We start from the raw sequence: 18,425 nt of genomic DNA on the forward strand, positions 1-18,425 counted from the left end.
CAAATGTGAATTAAAGGCTCTTTTGTGTCTCAGAATTTAAAAGCTCCCTCAGAACTATCATGCCATTGCTGAGCAGAGCATACCAATTCCCATGATGGGTCAGCAGTGTTGGGTGTCTTCATCAGAGAGCAGTAAATGCCAATAATTGCCTAAATTCTCTGGACAGCTTAATAACATTCCAGGTGGGATACAGCCTCTATTTCAGAGCTTTATGAAAACACTGTCAATGTAAAGATTTTGTCTGTTTGCATGTCGAAATGCCAAATCTAACATGTATATGATCCCAGCAGAGCCAAATCAGAGTCTGGTAGTGGTGAGATTTGGGAGATACGTAAAATATTCCCTGCAGAATTATTTAGATCAGCATCGTGTTAAAATTGGCAGGGATGGCTGATCCTGGGCAGAATGTCTTTCTTAGGTGAAGAGAACTTTTAAAAAATTGAGCTTAAAAAAAGCTATTTTTGTTGGAAGAGCCACACGCTGTATCTGTGCCTGTTATTGGAGGAGTTCCCCTGGAAACATTACTGCTTGCACAAGAGGACACATGCATTGCTTCAAAATTAACATACATATTAATGGCACATTAAGGAATTTCATAATCGTGTGACACAAAAGAGAGTTCTCAACACAGCACTCATGCAATGTATTAATGGGTAATGTCTGCAGTGAACTGGGAGATAGCAACACCTCTGCCTCCTCTCATGGCTGCTGTTGAGTCCTTTCCAGACCACATCACTGGTGTGGTTGGTGTTATTGCCCTTGTTTTGCATGTGGGGAAAACTGAAGTCCAGTGGGATTCAGGGAAGTGGCTGAGACTGACTGTTAAGGCAGTGCCAGGGATGGAAATGTTGTGCCTGAGGTCCTCCTTCCCCAAAATCTACATCCAAGTGAACAGAACTTTGTTCATTTGGTTCTTTTATGGGACAGAGTAAAGTCAGTGGGAATGTGACAATATTGCCATTAGCCTGGAGCTGTTTCTTATGCTAGTGGGAATTATACACCCACCTACACATGAAAGAAAGAAAAAGCTGTGTTGTTTTTTGCCTATTTTATAACTGCCATTGGAATGAGATTATGAAGCCCCAACATCCCTGCGGAATACAGCAATGCCACGTGTGATGACAGGGGCTGTAGGAAAATCAGAGGAGAATCCACGAGTGATGAAACCAGATGTGAGTGATAACCAAAGGTTTAACTTCAAATCTTAGATTGAAGGAGCGTTTTCCATTTGGATCCCTAAATTTCCCACCTCAATCCCTAAATCAGAGCATTTCCACGGGCATGTTTGTAGTCCTGGGTCGAAGCTTCTTTGCAACAGTTGTCCTTCTAACATTTCTGCCCATAAGGGCATTAATTCACAATTAAGGCTGAATGTGAGCACTGTAGAAACCTAATTCCATCCATTATGATTAATTAGGGCCTTATCTCCACCTGAAGTCTAATCTAAATTTGTCTGGAGATGTGAAAACAGTGTTTCTTTCCATCAAAAATCACACAGACAAATGTTGGACATGAGTGAGCGCTTGCATTTGGAGATCATCAGATCATGGGAATTCCAGAATGGTTTGCGTTGGAATCTCATCCAGTTCCAGCCAGGGGCAGGGACACCTTCCACTATCCCAGGTTGCTCCAAACCCCATCCACCTTGGCTTGGGACACTTCCAGGGATGGGGCAGCCTCAGCTCCTCTGAGCAGGCAGAGGTCAGGACAGTTGGAGCTCACCAGCTGGAATCTCTGACTCATCCTCCTGTCATGGCTGTGGTATGGACGCCAGGGAAAACCTTAGCATCACTTTTTGGGCACATACCTGCTTTCATCCCTCCAAAGCACTTTGCAACTCTGAGGCTGACATTTTTCTCATGGAACTGCTTATTTTGTATGTGTCCATTTGGGGACTGCCCATCCTTGAGACATTTTCAGCTTATTTTTTGAGATGAGATGAATTTCTGTAAGAGTGAAACTTGCTTTGTGTTTCAGCTGAAAAACCCACTGACCCTGGAATGAACACGATGGGTCTTGGCTCCCATCAATCAGTCTGCTGGGAGAATGAGGTATTACTGGTGGTAGCATCCACCTCCCTATGTCCATATGGGACACTCGTGTCTGCAGGCAGAGGTGGAGATGCAACCATGACTGATGGTTCTTGCAACATCTTCAGCTCATGAGTGACTTCATGTAATACAGAGTCCTGAAGTCAAGGAAGCTGCTTCAGGAATGAAGTTGCCAGGACTGATTTTTATGCTGTAGAATCGTTGGCAGTGAAAAGTTTCTGTAACCTGGAAATCCAGCTGTGTATTTTCCCCCATCCAAAACATGAAAGCTTAGTTGTCCTAAATTCATTCTCTTTTGGTTAAGATTGGATCTGTGAGGTGACATGGGTGTGCTGTTATTTGATGTGAAGAGGATAAAAATAGCCATGCCCTGTGCTTATGGAAGCTGTGACATAGTCAGCTTACTCAAACAAAAAGATCAGGTTTGGAGGAAATCCTCTTCCAGGGTGCTCTAGATTCTGTTAACAGGGTTTCAGCTTCCTTGAATGACGCTGGGATGTCCATTATGCTCAGATTTGTTCCCTGTGCATGTCTCTCCTCCTTACCCCAGCCACCAGAGCTGGGTTAAGACCACTGATCTAATTGTCAACCACAAAGGACAGGCAGGCTGTGAACAAAACCTGCTCGTGTATCATTTGCATCCTTCTAAATTCCATTGTTTGTGCAGCTGTTCAGCCAAATTGTCCGCAGAGTTTATTTTTGTCCATAGAGGAAACAGAGATGGGTTTTCTCTGTGTTAGGGCAGATGCAAAATCAAAGAATCATATATGTAGCTCAGAGAGACTAAGCTCTCTGCTAAATGTGTCCTGATGGGGGCAAAATTATTAATAAAGCAACCCTTGAGATTATAAGCCACAGCTATAAGAGGGAGAAGTTTTGCCAAGACGTGACAGGTCCATTTCAGGTTAACACTGGCACTTGCTGAAGTCCTCCTTTCATTTCAGTGGGAAGGAAAAGAGCGGGATGTCTTTGTATTTTAAACACTGATCCACTATTCTCCTGAGAAGGAAAAAGTGTTTTCCAAAAGATCCATCAGGCAAAATTTACACAGTCTGGTGTTGAGAAACAATTGCACTCTCTTTCTTCCTATGTGTCACTCTCAGTAGTGTGTTTTAGAGCCTTGAGGCAGGAAGAGGTAGTGATATTTATGGCCAGCTTTCTGCTGGAGCTCACACAAGGGTGGGCTTGAGAAACCTGAAGAGTGCTTTTGTGTGCACAGCCAGTCAGCTGGCCAAGGCTGGTGTTTGCTTATGGATGCTGTGATAATAATTAACAGAGCAGGAAGTGAGGGACTGATTGATTTATGCGTCCATGGCATTGTATGTTTGAATTTGGCCAGAAACTGTGAAATCCTCAGAGAAGGCAGAATCGTTTGTTGGATGCATGAGGATTTAAGAATGGCCATAACGTGTTGGCCCAAGGGCCATATAGACTCAAAACTTGGGCAGTGGCCAGGGAGAGGTGCTTGGGGAGCAGAACAGAGCACAGGACAGGACTTACCCTTCTATCAAACTCCACCCTCTCAGCTAGGACAAGCTGTTTCTCCATCAAAGTCGAGATCTGGCTCCTTGACCAGTGACACCACCTGGGCAGAGGAATCAGTTTGGCCTTTCCCAGTGTCCCATGCTGTCTGGTCATGTCTGTCACTGGTAAATTGTTGCAACTTAAGCTGAGACACCCTGAGAGTTCTGGTGCTGTGTTCCCCCTCCAACCCCAATAGCCAAGACCAGAAACTTCCTGTAAATCCACCCCTTAGAGCTGTTCCATTCTCTCATCCTTTGGCTGCTCCACATGTGAAGTCTGGGCCAGTGGGTGATGAGTTCTGCTGCTGAGCCTTCTCCTCAGTGATGGAGGGAACTCTTGGCTGAAGTATTTAACATGACTCAGTTCAAAAGAAAAGAGTTTCAAGCTGAAGTTGGCTTAGTGGACCCAAAGTGTGTCTCGGTGCAGATCTGGGCAGGAGCTGGCAGACTGTGTCCCAGAACTTCCCTGAACTGCCTGAGTGTTGTTGTTTGTGGAGATGTGCTGGTGTTTATTTCTTTGGGATTGATGTAGCCTGGGTTTACAACTCCCTCCGAGTCCAAGCAATAAAGGTCTGGAATGGAGGTTCACTTCCAAGCCTGACTTCCCCTGGGAGCTGTTTGAAGTCACTAGGGGCATGGGCCCATGTATCCAATAAATATTAAGGCATATCTGCTTGTGTTCAGAGCACCTCCTTTCCCACTGAGTAGGATTTAAAGGACTCATCAGCTAAAGATGAGGAATCCCAGACAGAGACCCTTTTGTGTAGCCTTAGACAATGAGCAGGACCTCTCTGAGCCATGCTCAGTTTGGCTGGAGGGGGCAGGTTTGAGTCAAGGGGGCCCCCATCCAAAAGGCAGGCTGTCATTTGAGCACGTGAAGCAGAATAATTCAAAGTACAGAAGTAGTGTCTGTTCTGATTCATTCTCTGCTGATGAAGCCACAGTGCCATTACATTTTCCACAAAGGGTTTCTTGAGTGCTGGCCAAATAGATTCTTTAAATGCTTCTTTAAAACAAAATAAATCTTCTTTATATATAAATTTTCCTCTTCACTGAGGATCTGACAAGGTCCTGGCATGCTCCTCTGCTTGACTGACGGCCTGGAAGAAGGGCTGCTCTGTGCAGGGGCAGCAGTCTTTAGCACCAGGTGCTGCTGGCTTGTGTCTTTCCAGCATTTGGGAATAAACTCGGCACTGAGCATTGTTATCCCAGGATATTCCAGTGATTGCCCCAGGACAGCACAGCCACTCCAGATTCAAAAGGTGCATTACCATCTCCTCCCTCCTGTATGGCCCTGAACAAAGCCAGTTTGTCAGAATGGTGATCCCAGCCCTGCCGGCAGATCCCTGGTGCCGTCCTTCAGGGATCCGGCATCCCTGGAGACACTGCTGCTCTAGGTGAGTTTTGGATTGTGTTTTTAAGATGGATAATTGCCCCCATCCAGCCCTGTCCAAGGCAAGGTGCCTGGGCAGCAGGGAGTGAGACAAGTCTTGTTCAGGGAGGCTCTCAGGCTTCTCAGCTGTTCAGGGCCAATTACTTACTGTGTGCAGGGCCTCAAACACACCAAAAAAGTACAATATGAATATCAAATGTCATTAATAAGTAAGGATTAGTTATTTTCCTGTTGTTTTTTTGTGGAGGCCTGCAGCGTGCACACCTTGCATCATTCAAACTTATTCATTGCTGTTATTATTGAGAAGAAATACAGCAATGTGTTGACAAATTGCTAATGGGGACAGATTTGTAATGGATCCTGCAGCTCCAAAAGCTGAGTAAATTTCTCCTGTGACTTTGAAATTGGGCTGAACTCAGCCACAGCTCCAAGTGTCCCAGACCACAAGGAACAGAAGCTGGAATTGTGTCCAGCCCCAATCATCCCTGGGAAGTTGTACTGGGATTTGCAGAATGGGAGATGCTTTGGGGAGGAGTATCTTTTAAGTCAACCTCCACCAACATCAGTGGTTTTGTTTGCAACAGATTTAGCTAAAAACCTGCTCCCCCCAGAAAGAATAATTGAAGAGAAAAGGGACTGTTTTCTTAGGGAAGGTTAAACACGACTCCTGGTTGAGCCCAGGTTTTCTCCCACCTGAAAATCTGAGGTCAAAAATTGCCATTTGATTAGATGCCCATTTTTTCTCCCATTTTCACTTGGCTCATACAGAGGCTTAGGCTCCTGAAGAACTGGCTTTCAGTCAGAATACCTAAAAAAAGGGATCATTTTACCTGTGCTAAAATTAGCTGCACTAATTTCCTTTGTTTTATTTTGTCTTCTGTTTTCTTTTTGTGGGCACATGCGGGTGAAATCCTAGATCCACTGAAGCTGATGGTATTTTGCCATGGACATCAGTTAGGTCTGGATTTTTCCACAGTAAAGAGAAGCCATTTGCTGCACTTTTTGCTGTGTTGCTGAGTTGTATTTAATGTTTGCAAGACTCGTGGTCCTTGTCAGATTAATAGGGTTCATTGAAGTGGCAAAAGAATCTAGTGTTAATGTATCTGCAGTCTTTGGTTGAGGAGCAGTTAAAACTTTACTCCAAGGAACCTCACTGGTGCTATTTTAGAGTGTCAGCAGTGTCTGTTCACGTTCCAGCTCTCGCTTAAGATTTCAGGGTTGATTGCTCTGCCTTCCTGTAGCTTCTGTGACACAATTCCTATGGAAATTTTGTCTCTGTGCATTTTGGCTGAGTCTTGAGACTATTTTTGGAAGCTCTCAAAATGTCCCAGAAGTGCCCTTCACCTCTGCTCTTGTGCAGAGACTTTAGGTCTAGCTTAGCTACTACCATTTTCCACACGTATCCAAAGATAGAGAGCATGTAGAAAAAGAAACCAAACCACAGACGCTTCTCCTCTCCCAAAACAGGGCTAAGTCTTCTCACTGGGCTTTGAGGTGCTGGAGAAGAAGAATGGCAGCAAAGAGCATTTTCAAACACTCCCAGTTCCAGGATTCCCATTTGATATGTAATAGTCACAGAAAAATCTGCTTATAGATCTGAGCTATGGCCCTTGTAAAGGCTCAGAGGATTAGCTGCAGCTTCCAATACTAAGAGAGGTATAGGAAATGTAAAAGAGTATCTGAGGGTTGTCTTTCAGAAAGACTGGGAAGGATGAGAAGAGAATCAGTGCCTGAACTGGTTGATAAAAGGGAATCTGACAATTACTTGTCTCCACATTTCTGGCCAAGCTTTGTTTGAGAGGGGTGCTCAAAACATCTAATTCCATACCTAGGTACCACCTTAGGCTCAATTGCCTTGCTCAGGGGCAGCTTAGGGAGGCTTTGTTGCCGTGCCTGGACTTCCAGCTCTGAAGGACCGTGTGTGCCAGTGTGTTCCAAGGGCTGCTCCCTGCAAATACATGGACTCACAGCTGGGAAGTGCCAAGCTGTCAGCACTGTGATTGCAGCCTCTTTAGCCCACCTCTGCCCAGGCCATAATTGGCTCAGGAGCAGCCATGTCCTGGCACGGCTCTGCTGCTTCCCATTCTGGAGATAGCGGAGGGATCTGTTCCCACCATGCTGCATGGCAGAAACATCACCCAGGTCATTTTTTAAACTTGGGATTCAAGTGTTCATGACAGTGCTCAGTGGGCCAGGCGCCTTGGAAATGGCTGGATCAAGGAAGTCTGAGAGACCTGGCAATTCCCCTCAACCCTCTCCTAAGCACTTGTTCCTGAAAGAATGTGAATTTTTCTGGTATATGCACAGCCTTTCGCTGTTCTTTCCTTTCCTCTTGCCTTTATGTTTGTATCAGGGTGCTTGGTGGAGCACAGCATTGGTCTTGGGAAGAACCTGATGCCTTCTAATAGTTAATAAGAAAGAGTCTCCCATGTCTGGGACACTTCTTGGTGCCTAAGCCTGGTATAGAGGGAGCAGAGAGGGTTTAAATTTGATGTTGTCAAAAACAGATGAAAAAAGGTCTAACCTGAGTGCAAGAATTGCTCTCCTGCCCTCAGTGGAGCTCCTAATGGACAAGAAGAGGTGCTGCAGGTCCATGTGCTGCCTGAGGGAGCTCAGCAAGGAACAGAGCCCTTGTTCAAGGGTCAGGTGTTCTCTCTGGTCAGCTTTTGGCAGGTCTGAACCATAAGGCAAAGTCCCACTCTGACTGAGGGGATGTCATGTGTCCTGCAGCACACACTGGGTACCTGGCTGTGTCTTTAAGGACTTGGCTCCTGGGCCTCATTGAGTTCCTGGATTGTACCAGGTCCCTGCTCAGCTCTGGATGAGGTGGTAAAGTCTAGCTGAGATCCATGGAATTGGTATTGTTGGAAAATCTTTGCTTTTTGGGATCTATGGTGGAAAAAGTCGATGTAATGCCCTCCCCACTTAAGAAACTGTGTGTAGTTCAACTAATTCTCAAGATTTCCATGCTTTTGTTTTCCTTACTTCACTCAGTGATTGCTTATTCCTGTCGGGAGACTGCCTGCTCCTTTAGCAAAATCCAGTTCTTCCCTAAATGAACTCAACTCCTTCTTGGTTCCCTTTGTTTTGACACTCAGGAGATGAGAGATTTATAGACTTTCCTGAGTCGTAAATTCATTTTCTTTTATTATTTACCTTTTGCCGCAGCCCATTCTGAGTGAGATTCTTTCTGCCTCTGAGCAGGTCTGACATGCCAAGAGGAGCTGATCCATAAATCTTTCCTTCCTTTTTCTTTCTTTCTTTCCAAAACAACATTTGGAAACTGAGTTTGCCTGGAAGGAAAACTGTTCTTCCATTGCCGGCAGTCAAACCGTGCAACTAATTAGTGCTTTCCGTTTTCTCTTCCCTCTATTCTGTGTCTGCTGGGGTTGAAATTAAGCCGGGGAGGAGGGGTAAATAAGGGGAAAAGACTTGTTTCAAGTATTTATTTTTAATTACAACTTCTGCAAGGTGATCTGGTGCAGTGGTAGTGTATCCACTGTGTCTTAGGTAGTAGTCAGAAGAAGTTTAAAAGAAGTTTATTAGAAACATCCCAGAAGGTGAGTGGAGATGGCTTCAGGTTGGTCTTCTTGATGTAACATCTTCTTCTTGTTGCTGCTGAAAAGAAAAACAAATGACAAAAAAAAATATCTTTGGATACATCAAACCATGATAGGTTTTTTGCAGAAATATCTGACATATAATTAGAGAACAGGAGTCCAGGGTTATCCTATGTGTGGCTTGAGTATGACAATTCATGCCAAGGTGATGTGGGCAGTGCTTACTACAGATCTGTTATTCATTGTACAGTGGCTGCCAATGCAGATTTAAATAGCGAAGCAAAATGTTTTCAGATCATAGAAAATACTCTGCAGATCCAATGGCTTTTTTATTTTTAGCCCTTGGTTAGTTGTAGCAAGAGAGGCCAGATGTTTGCTTTGTGGGCTGGACAGAAATAAGAGCGTTCTTGCTGCTTGAAACTGAGATTATTCAAATCCTTAAAAAAGAACTACAGGAAAAATCTGTTGTTTAGGCAGTGCTCCTTCAGTAGTGCACAGTATGAAGCATGGGATTATACTTATTTTTCCCAAGTATTTGAGAAGTATTCAGCAGCAGAGTGAGCCCAAGAATACCTTAGGCTTTGGGGTGATTAAGATTGTTGTAGTAGATAAAACTGGGACTTTTCTATAGAAAACTACATGGTAAGACACCATTGTCCCTGTGAAGAGCAGTGAGACCTCCTGAGTCCTAAACCACTGGTGGTTTCACCACGGGAGTATGGGACCTCTTACAGTTGTGATGGAAATAGTAAAATGCTTTAGGTGTGCTCCCAGGCTAGCAAATTCCTCATTTTCTGGTTTATGTGGGCATCTTTTGGGTTTTCCTGTACAAAAGAGCAGTGGGTCAGGAAAAGTGCTCACGCAACAGTGCAGGTGAGAACGTGTTCAGTGGAACCATTGTGAAAGGCAGGTATGGAAAGAAAGAGCTCTTCACTCCCATTCATCCCAGTTCGGGAGACAGAGCGTGTCACAACAGTGCTGAGCAGACAAGAGCTGCCTGCCAGCATTTAATTTGTTGAAGATTAGGAAATTATTCCATTCTTTCAATACCGTGTCAGTCTAGAAGTACCTTTGAACTCTGGGGGATGCGAAGTTTAGATTTTGCCTCAGATTTTGTGGCGTTTGGAAGGCAAGGCTTTATCAGGGTGAGAAGTGTACAGATGGTGTAAGGGGAGTCATGTTAACAGTGTACCTAGAGACTGTGGGCTGGCTCACCTTCAGCTGCTTCAAACTTTGGGATAGCTAGATCCAGAGCAGGACACTGAACTTGGGCTTTTTTCTCTGGGAACCGAAAGCTGCCTCGTGCAATGTAGAGGTCAGTTATTTCTGGTTTGCTCTACGTGCAAGAGGCTGCTAAAGCATCACCCCTTTCTGACCTGTAGCTGTCTCCCAAAAAATCTGCAGCCTTGAGGCTCATGTCTTTTCTAGATGCCATCCTTCTTTCCTACTCTGTGCCACATCCATCCTGTGTCCTCACCAGGCTGAGGGCACAAAGCTGAGCAATCTTGTAAAAGCTGGGCTGATCATGATGCTTTCATTATTTATGGTGGTTTCTAAAATCACTGTCACAACTGTTGGTGTCAAACCATAAGCAAAGGTTACTCTTACAAGCACAAATGATAAACAAACACACGACATTTAGTGTCAGCAGCCTCACAAATCTGTTCAGCACCTGGAACTCAAATCAGCTTGGCAGTTGTAAACCACAACTTGCGCAGAAGCAGCACCGTGGTTTCAGAAGGGCTGTAAATAAATTTGTGTCCTGACGTGGGCTCCAAAAATAAGCATGTGCTGAGCTTTTCTAACTGTTTGACCAGGGCACAGCTGCTGGCTGCTAAGAATTTTGGAAAATGTATCCCCTCATTCAGGTGCTCAGCACTTGAAAACCCAGACCCAAACAACTCCAGTGTCATCTGCTTCTCTAATAACCACTGTTAGCCTGCAAAAATAGCCAAGGCGTTGCTGGTGATCTTGAAAAGCAGTTCTTGTAATCCTAATCTTTCCTGACTATTGGAAAAATAACTCGAAGAGACTTTTCTCTGTTTGATGAAGGCAGATCTTATGCTCTGGGACGATTGTAACCATCCTCCCCTCCTTCAAGCACTCCCATGTGCTGCTGCCATGCCATACAGAACAGAAAATATCCCTGGTTATCAATATAATAATAAGAATAATATTGATATCCCTGATGTCAAATAACTTTGCTGACCAACCTTGAAGAGAGTTTCTTGTAAAAATCCTTTCATCCAGAGGTGTCAGTCACTTGGAGCCTTGCAGGGGTTTCTGAGCTCTGGTGATTTATTATTAATGAGTAATTTTGTACTTTATGGAGAGCCCTGCTGGAAATGTATGGAGGTACAAAAGTATTGATTCATCAGAGATCTGCTGCCAAAAGCTACCTATGAGCGAGACCAGGAATGGGCTGTGGGATAAGGTTTGGAGGAAGAACCTGTAGAGGAGCAGGAGCTCTGTGATGGGCAGGGTTGAACCACAGCAGTGGATAAAGGGATGTAATAAGACTGGACCCACTCCTTTCTGGAGTAAGCTTAACTTAAGTCTCCTTATTCAGAACAGGGTAGAACTGGAATCCAAGAAGTCTATTGGAACCTGAGTGACCAAGAGCAATTGTGTCCTGGGGCTGAGTGCCAGGACTGCTGCAAATGAAGACATCAACACAAAATGTCCTCATGAATCTCTGGCACACCCAGGAACACCTCTCATGGTGGAGGTGGCTCAGTGTTCCTTCATAGGACTCTAGAAATTGAGACACCCTGTGAGGGGACAAGAGGGGATGATTTTTGGGCTAATTTGGCTGAAAGAGAAGAAATCATCTGTTCTATGGGTGAGCCAGCAAGTTTTTTGTTATCCTACTGTCAGAAATGAACAGTGATGGGTTGACAAGGAGAACATAGGCTATGGGAGCAGCATCTGCTTTACCTTCTGTCTAGCTGGGTGGTGTCAGAGGGGGCATAAATACCAGCATAGATTTAGTGTGTAAAGCAAAGGACAGAGGTGTAAAGCAAAGGACAGTGGTGTAAAGCAAAGGACAGCACACTCTGTCCTGGTTTATGATCTTTGAACAGCCACTGAAGTTGTAAATCAAGGCAAAATTTCCATCAGTTACTCAGTGGTGCTGTAGCTCAGCACAGCCTTCAGCTGGAAAAAATACCCAGAAAGAAAAGGTAGATCAGGCTTGACACAAGCTAAAGGTTGGCTTGGCAATTCTGATCTCATCTCTCAAATGCGTCCTTGGTGGTTTAAGTGGAAAGCTTTACATTTAATGGAAATACTTTGATTTTTAGTGTTGCAGAGGTGTGGAGGATAAAGCAAGACTGAAGCCTTAGTCTGCCTAAACCCCAGTCTGTAGTCACAGCTATTTGGGGTTTTGACAATAGTTTCTCCAGCTTGCTTGTAAGTGACTGGATTTTGCACAACTTGCTGTGGTTGAGGAGAGAAGCAACGGTCAATAAGCTATGAAGTTCTTTGATGTACCCAGCTCACCTAGGACCTGGTCCCTGTGATCACAACCCTACACCTGGAGAGAGGGCTGAGGAATACGGGTCATCAGCAGGCCAGGCTGGGAACTCCTTTCTTCCATGGTGTGGAGTTACTCACCCCAACACACTCATTGAGGTCTAGAGATTGTTATTTTCATTAGTGGTGATTCATGTGAAGGGTTTCACAATCAGGCCTGCTGGTGTAATATGTTCCTTTCCACAGTCCCATTTATCTAAAGATCTCCGGATACTTTGTGCACATTAAATTTTAATCCATGCTTTACCACCAGTGATGTAGGTAAGGAGGATTGTTTCCATCTTGCAAATTAGGTAAAATGAGGTACAGAGCAAGAAAGTGAGTTGCCCAAGACTCTGCAGGTTGTATATGTTACAGTGAGTTTATGTTTCCCATATGTAGCTCAATTTCCCTGCCCAAACTTTAAAGGAACATTCAGTTTCTTGGGGCTAAGGCTGAGCAGGAATTTGCTATAGCTGTAAATCAGAAGGCCTGATGTGGACCAGGACTTCCTCTAGTGTTTGGGAATGTTTGGATTTCTCATCCCAGAACAGCCTTAATCTGAAAAGATTGGAGCAGAACTGGTTTGTTTTTAGGGCTGGTATCAGCTGGGTGGTATAAGATGCAGAGTTCAGTCAGTGAAGAACTCTTGGGATCTGTTCATCCTCATCTTCCTGCAGGGTCACCGGGATCACTGTGGGCAATGGAGGGTGACAGTAGTTCTGATGCAGTTGCCTGTTAGGGGATGGAATGAGCTGTGAACCAGACTCTGTTACCTCTGTTACCTGCAAGGGGAGGGAGACTGTCTCAAGTGAACCCTGTCCTAGTTTCCCCAGGGAAACAAAGCTGGGAACAGACTGGGGATATATTTCATCCTTTGCTTGGAGTTTAATCTCTTGCAGTAGTTAGGCAGATGATTTCAATGGTTATAATATCTCCTAAAAAAGGAGTGGAAAGGCAGTCCTTCCTTTCCCCAGTCCTAGGGTTAGGGTTAGAGTTAGAGTTAGGGTTAGAGTTAGGGTTAGGGTTCCCCAGCCCAAGAAAAGATGCGCAGTTTGGGAGAAGGAACAGGTCCAAAGAGGGGAATATTCTTGCTTGTTTTGTAACAAGCAAATGGCAGAGCCCTTCCTGTCTCCCTCCTCTGCCCTGCGCTCCCATTGCTCAGATACGTCAGTCAGATACTCAGATCCGACTTTCATCTGCCTGTGCTTCCTCCCTGCCAGGCTCCCCTTCTCTCCGGGCGTACCCCCTCATCTCCGTCATCACCCGGCAGCCGCCCGTGCTGCCCCAGCTGCTCCCGGCCGCCGGCAGCTCCCGGGTGCTGCCAGCCCAGCCCTGCCTGGGGGCCGTGGGCACAGAGGTTCCCCCCGGTGAGGCCCAGGGCAGCAGCGAGTCAGAGGCAGAGCAGCCCGCGCCACGCTCGAAGAAGCCGCGCCGAAGTAGGACCATCTTCACCGAGATCCAGCTCATGGGCCTGGAGAAGAAATTCCAGAAGCAGAAGTACCTCTCCACCCCTGACAGGTAGGTTGGTTGCTCACACCAGGAACAGGGAGGAGCGAAAGGGATGCTCCAGCCCTGCTCAACTGTTCCACTCTGAACATTCTCTGGCTGGGATGTTGCCTCTGCCATTGGCTGTGGCCATGGCAGGTAATCTGAGTCAAATTCAAGACTACTTTTCCTGGGATCAAAGGTGACACAAATAGATGTCCGGTGATGATACACATGGCTGGGAGCAGTTCTCCAGGCTCAAAGATCTCCTCAGAGAAGAAGGATCTCTGCCTTTCTGACTCCTGCTGCACACTAGAAAAACGATGGAGCCTGTCTCTCCCTGGGATTGCTGGTTCATGGCTGTGTGTTCATGCTATTTTCAGCTGCTCCTGAGCTGGCTTGGATCCTGTACCTTGGGCAGCAATTCAGTGGGAAGGTGGTGGCCTGTTCATAAGCTTGGAGTTGAAAAGTGCCTTCCAAAGGCACAGCCAAGTTCTTAGGCACTGCTTGGTGCGACACGGGCAAACCAAACTAAGAGATATTTTAGCTCTTTTAAGGGCTTTGAATCCTTCTCTGGATATTTAAGTTATGGAAAAATGACCCATCAAATTCCTAGGAAGTTTGTAAACTTGGAGAAAGTTTGAAAGGTATCAGTCCCTTAACTCCACAGAGGGCAGTGTCCCAATATTTAAATTGACTCTGAAGATGGCATTTTCTGCTCCTACTCCCTGTCACCAAATTGCTGCAAGATGAAAATTCCTGGCCATAGCCAACCTGCCTCCTGGAGTTTCAGAGTTCCTGCTATGCCTGCACTGACTCCTCACAGCTTCACATCACCAGATGGTTGACACTTTGCTGAAGCACTCAAGGCTGGTAATTAATAATCTCATATGACTGTTGCTTGGCTTCATTGAGGCCGATGAGCAATTCCTGCCCATGTACCACTTCCCCTGTGTTTGTTTCCTTGGGTTTCCAGGCAGTGCTGGTTGCACTGAGGTATGTGGCAAGAGATGGCAGCTGGTTGCAGGTAATCCAGGTGTTACCAGACCTGAGCACTAAGGCATGAAGCGTTGGCTAAGCCGAGCTTCTCTCTGTCAACTCATGGTTGGAAATGTGGCAAAGCAGTGAATTGTGATTTGTGTTCACTTCTGCAGCTTTTGGTCTGGATAGGAGATTCTAGCCCTGGGAGGACACCTGAAACCCCTGGTTTATCCATAGTGAAGGAGGGCAGTACATCAGGGTAATGACTCTGACATGTGCTAATCTTAATAGTAGTGGTGTCTTAGATCAATGGCTTCAGATGTGATGTAGTGGCAGAACAAGCCTGCTGGTCCAGAGTGAATCTGGAGTAGGGGAGAAGCATGAATCCTTGAGTGTGAGGTGGAGCACAGAGAGCTGGTGAAGTATGTGGGTGTTTACAATTGTAAATCTGGTTGCCCAAGGAGCCCAGCTGTAACAAAGGTTGTATTATGAAAAACTTGGCCTTGACAAATGTGTTCGCCCATCCAAAGGCAAGGAGATACTTGCCAAAAAGTCACAGAATGCAGAATACTGTGGAATGTGGCTCTGAGTTGGACCTGTTCCACCTGCAGGACTTGCATGACTCCGAGGGGCACTTTCCTGGCGTGGCTGAGGATTTCCAACTCTATCCCTTGTGCAGCTCCATTACAAAACCACCAGCTGCATGGTGCTGTCACCTGTGGGGAAGGATCAGGAGCTACTCTGAGCCACATTTCCTTCATATCCTGGGCTTTAATATAGAAATAATTAGTGGGTTCACACAAACTTGCATGGGTTGGAGATTTGTGAAGGATGAATCAGGATTATGGGCTGTCTGCCACATATACCCTGCAGCTAAACAAACAAAAACCAAATTCACTTAGAAGCTTAAATTGCCTAAATAGTAGAATGTATATGAAATTGATAGATTTAGATGTACTACTACTCCATGAGAAATTGGCAAGTACCATGATCCCCATTCTGAAAGCAGTGAAGAAGAAATATGATACAAAGAGTTGCTGCTGCTGTGTGTCTGTTCCTACCTGTTTGCTTCAGACACCAGTGACCTGTTTTTCGGGGATGTGATGTACCAGTAGCTCCTAATTCACGGACAGACATGGAGCGTCAGCAGCTGGGGTGCAGCAGGTTCATGTCTCAGAGAGGGCAGACAAACCCTGCCATGTCTAGAAAAGAGAGCTTGCAAACAACTGCATCTTCCATAGGAGCATCTGTCTTTGCATCCCAAATCCGTGGTTTTACCACTTTTGTGTGACTACTCTTGAGACAACTGATCAGAGAGACACTGCTGAATGCTCTAACAGTGTTGCACTGCCTAGGCCTGGCACCTGAGCTCCTCTTGGCTTCAGTAAACTCATTTTGTTGTCTGGTTTGTCTCCCAGGCTCGACTTAGCCCAGTCCTTGGGGCTGACTCAGCTCCAGGTGAAGACGTGGTACCAGAACCGTAGGATGAAGTGGAAGAAAATGGTGAGTGGGTGCTTGTCATTTCTCCATGGCTCTTAAAAACTGATTGCAAAGAACAGATTTGGAAGCTGAACATAGTGGAGTGACTTGTGTCTATTTATACCAAATTTTGTTTTATTCCTGATCATTTTTCACAGAGATGGTCCCTTTTTTTAATGTGTTCATACTGTGGTGTATGTGGTGGGCTAGAGGGGACTAAAGGCAGTAGGAGGAGGACAAAGCAAAGAGGTGAAAGAAATGAGAATAGAAGTGAGGGAAGAACCAAAATATCTCCTTCTGCATTTTTGGCATTCCTGTGATCTCAGTGCTTCTGGGATTGGTTTTGTGCATAGAAAAAAAAGACTGTTTCTCTATGGAAACAGAGCAGTTTTGAGAGCTGATATTAATTTTTGCTTCTCATATCTTCATTTCACCTTTCACTTTTTCTCATCTTCATGGTCCTTTTCCAGTTAAAGTGCTTTTTTATGAAGGACAGTCACTCAATAAATACTGGTGGGAATATGATGCTGTGACATTCTCTAGTGCAGGAGTCTATGTTTTCTGATTTGGGAGACAAGGTGCAGTTCTAGGCTGTTCCTTTGGATGCATGTGGCACCTGCAGAAGTTACTGTCACTTCTAACAAATTTGGCATTACCTTGGATATAGATCCTTGGCTGGAGTGTCTTGTTGCTTCAGGAATGGTGTGAAGAGAGAGGGGGTTAGGCAGAACAGGATGTCTGAGACCAGCAGAGTTCAGAATCCTGACAGTTCATCTCTTTGCTCCAGGTGTTGAAGGGTGGACAGGAAGCTCCAACGAAGCCCAAAGGCCGTCCAAAGAAAAACTCCATTCCCACCTCAGAGGAGATTGAAGCAGAGGAGAAAATGAACAGTCAGGCTCAGAGTCAGCTGCAGGAGGGATGTCAAGCCTCTGAGGAGCCAAAACTAACAGAGGAGAACCCAGAAGAAGTCCTGTTGGAGACAGAGAAGTCTCCAGAACATATACCAGAGCCTTCCTCAGAGCAGACTACACCATTAAGTTAAAAGGGAATGAAAGGAGGGGAAAAGAAGAGGAAAAAAAAAGATCACAGAGAAAAATCAACCCCAAATATATATATGTATATATATATTTAAATATGTATGTAGTGGTGTGTGTGTACATATATATATAAATATATATATATATATATGTATGTAGACCTTGTGTATAAGTCGAAAGATTGGTCACGTTGTGCCTTTGCAAATCAGCTCAGCCATCACGGGCCAGGTGGAACACAGACATCCCGTGGGAGTGATGCCAGCCTGTTCCTCTGGCAGGGGCCTGAGCTTTCCTGCAGAGAAGGCTGGGGCCAGGACATTTCCAGGGAAAACCACACCAAGACAGCTCCTTGAGAAGCCTGGGGCTCTCCCAGGCAGTGGCAGGCAGGTGTGTGGCTGTGTTGGAGGATCAGTGTGTTCCCCTGGCTTTATCCTTGCCTTGTGTGGTGCCAATGGACAAAGAGCTTGGCCTGGGCTCAGATCAGGGATAGACAAGGAATGGGACCTCTGACAGCACCATTTCCTCGTGTAACCAGCACTTAATTCTGTTAGGGATGGGCCTGACTTAAACAATTTTAGGAAACGGTTCAGACTCCCAGGTTTGCTTTGGCCCAGGTAAGATCAAAGCTTCCGAAGGGAGATCCGTACCTGGGTCAGCTCCAATTGCCTCTCCTTGGGTGGTTTGGGTGCTGTGTCTGTGAATTTGCAGTGATGTGGGATAAAACTTGGAATGAAATGAGCATTTGGATGTAAGTCTGCTCCAAAAGCTTTTGGGTGCTTGGATTGGGTACTTTTGCTTTGGGCCCACTTCTAATTTTTGTAGGGATTTTTAAAATGAACTGTTAAATGTTTTCAGGGTTTGGGGAAAATGGTGGATTTCCAAAGTTGCTGCAGGAAGCTGGCATTTGTTTAAGATGTGTGCCAAGAAAAGATGTGCACCATGTTTCATAGAGTCTTGTTAAGAGTGCATTTTGCCCAAAGGCTGCAAGAGATGTATTAAGATAACCTTTATTTTTTAATTAAAAATAAAATATATAAATCAAACAGTTGTTGCTGTTGTTTCTCTTCCAGAGGTTCTCCTTTCAGAATATCAGGCAGAGGCTTTTCTGGAACAAGTTTTTCTATTCCAGCAAAATCTGGAGGAAATGGAAATCACCAGATTTTCCTTAACATCACTGCACAACAAGCTCTGTGTATACTATTTGTAGCACTTGCTAAAGGAGGTGAGGGTGTTGTAAATGCCACCTTGTCACGGGGTGAATGTGTCAGAACAAGGGCACTATTTTCTGTCACCTCCTCCAGTTTTGGACACATATTTAGTGGCTCTTTGTGGCCCTGTGAAGATGATTTCTAAATATCCCTTTTTTGTCATGGCAAGGATTCAGACACAGATCTCAAACG

General features: G+C 45.3%; 1 protein-coding gene across 1 annotated transcript in view; it reads left to right on the forward strand.

The window, feature by feature from the left end:
• BARX2 (BARX homeobox 2) overlaps positions 1-18,068 on the forward strand; it is a 33,029-nt gene extending 14,961 nt beyond the window's left edge. Inside the window, exons 2-4 of the mRNA XM_041413889.1 lie at positions 13,264-13,561; positions 15,928-16,012; positions 16,776-18,068. Of these exons, the coding sequence (XP_041269823.1) occupies positions 13,264-13,561; positions 15,928-16,012; positions 16,776-17,030 (638 nt within the window). The 3' untranslated portion in view covers positions 17,031-18,068. The remainder of the gene's footprint in view (positions 1-13,263; positions 13,562-15,927; positions 16,013-16,775) is intronic.
• The last annotated feature ends 357 nt before the right edge of the window (positions 18,069-18,425 follow it).

Source organism: Onychostruthus taczanowskii, unplaced genomic scaffold (genome assembly GCF_017590055.1).
Source record: "Onychostruthus taczanowskii isolate IOZ18803 unplaced genomic scaffold, ASM1759005v1 scaffold43, whole genome shotgun sequence".
NCBI lineage: Eukaryota > Metazoa > Chordata > Aves > Passeriformes > Passeridae > Onychostruthus > Onychostruthus taczanowskii.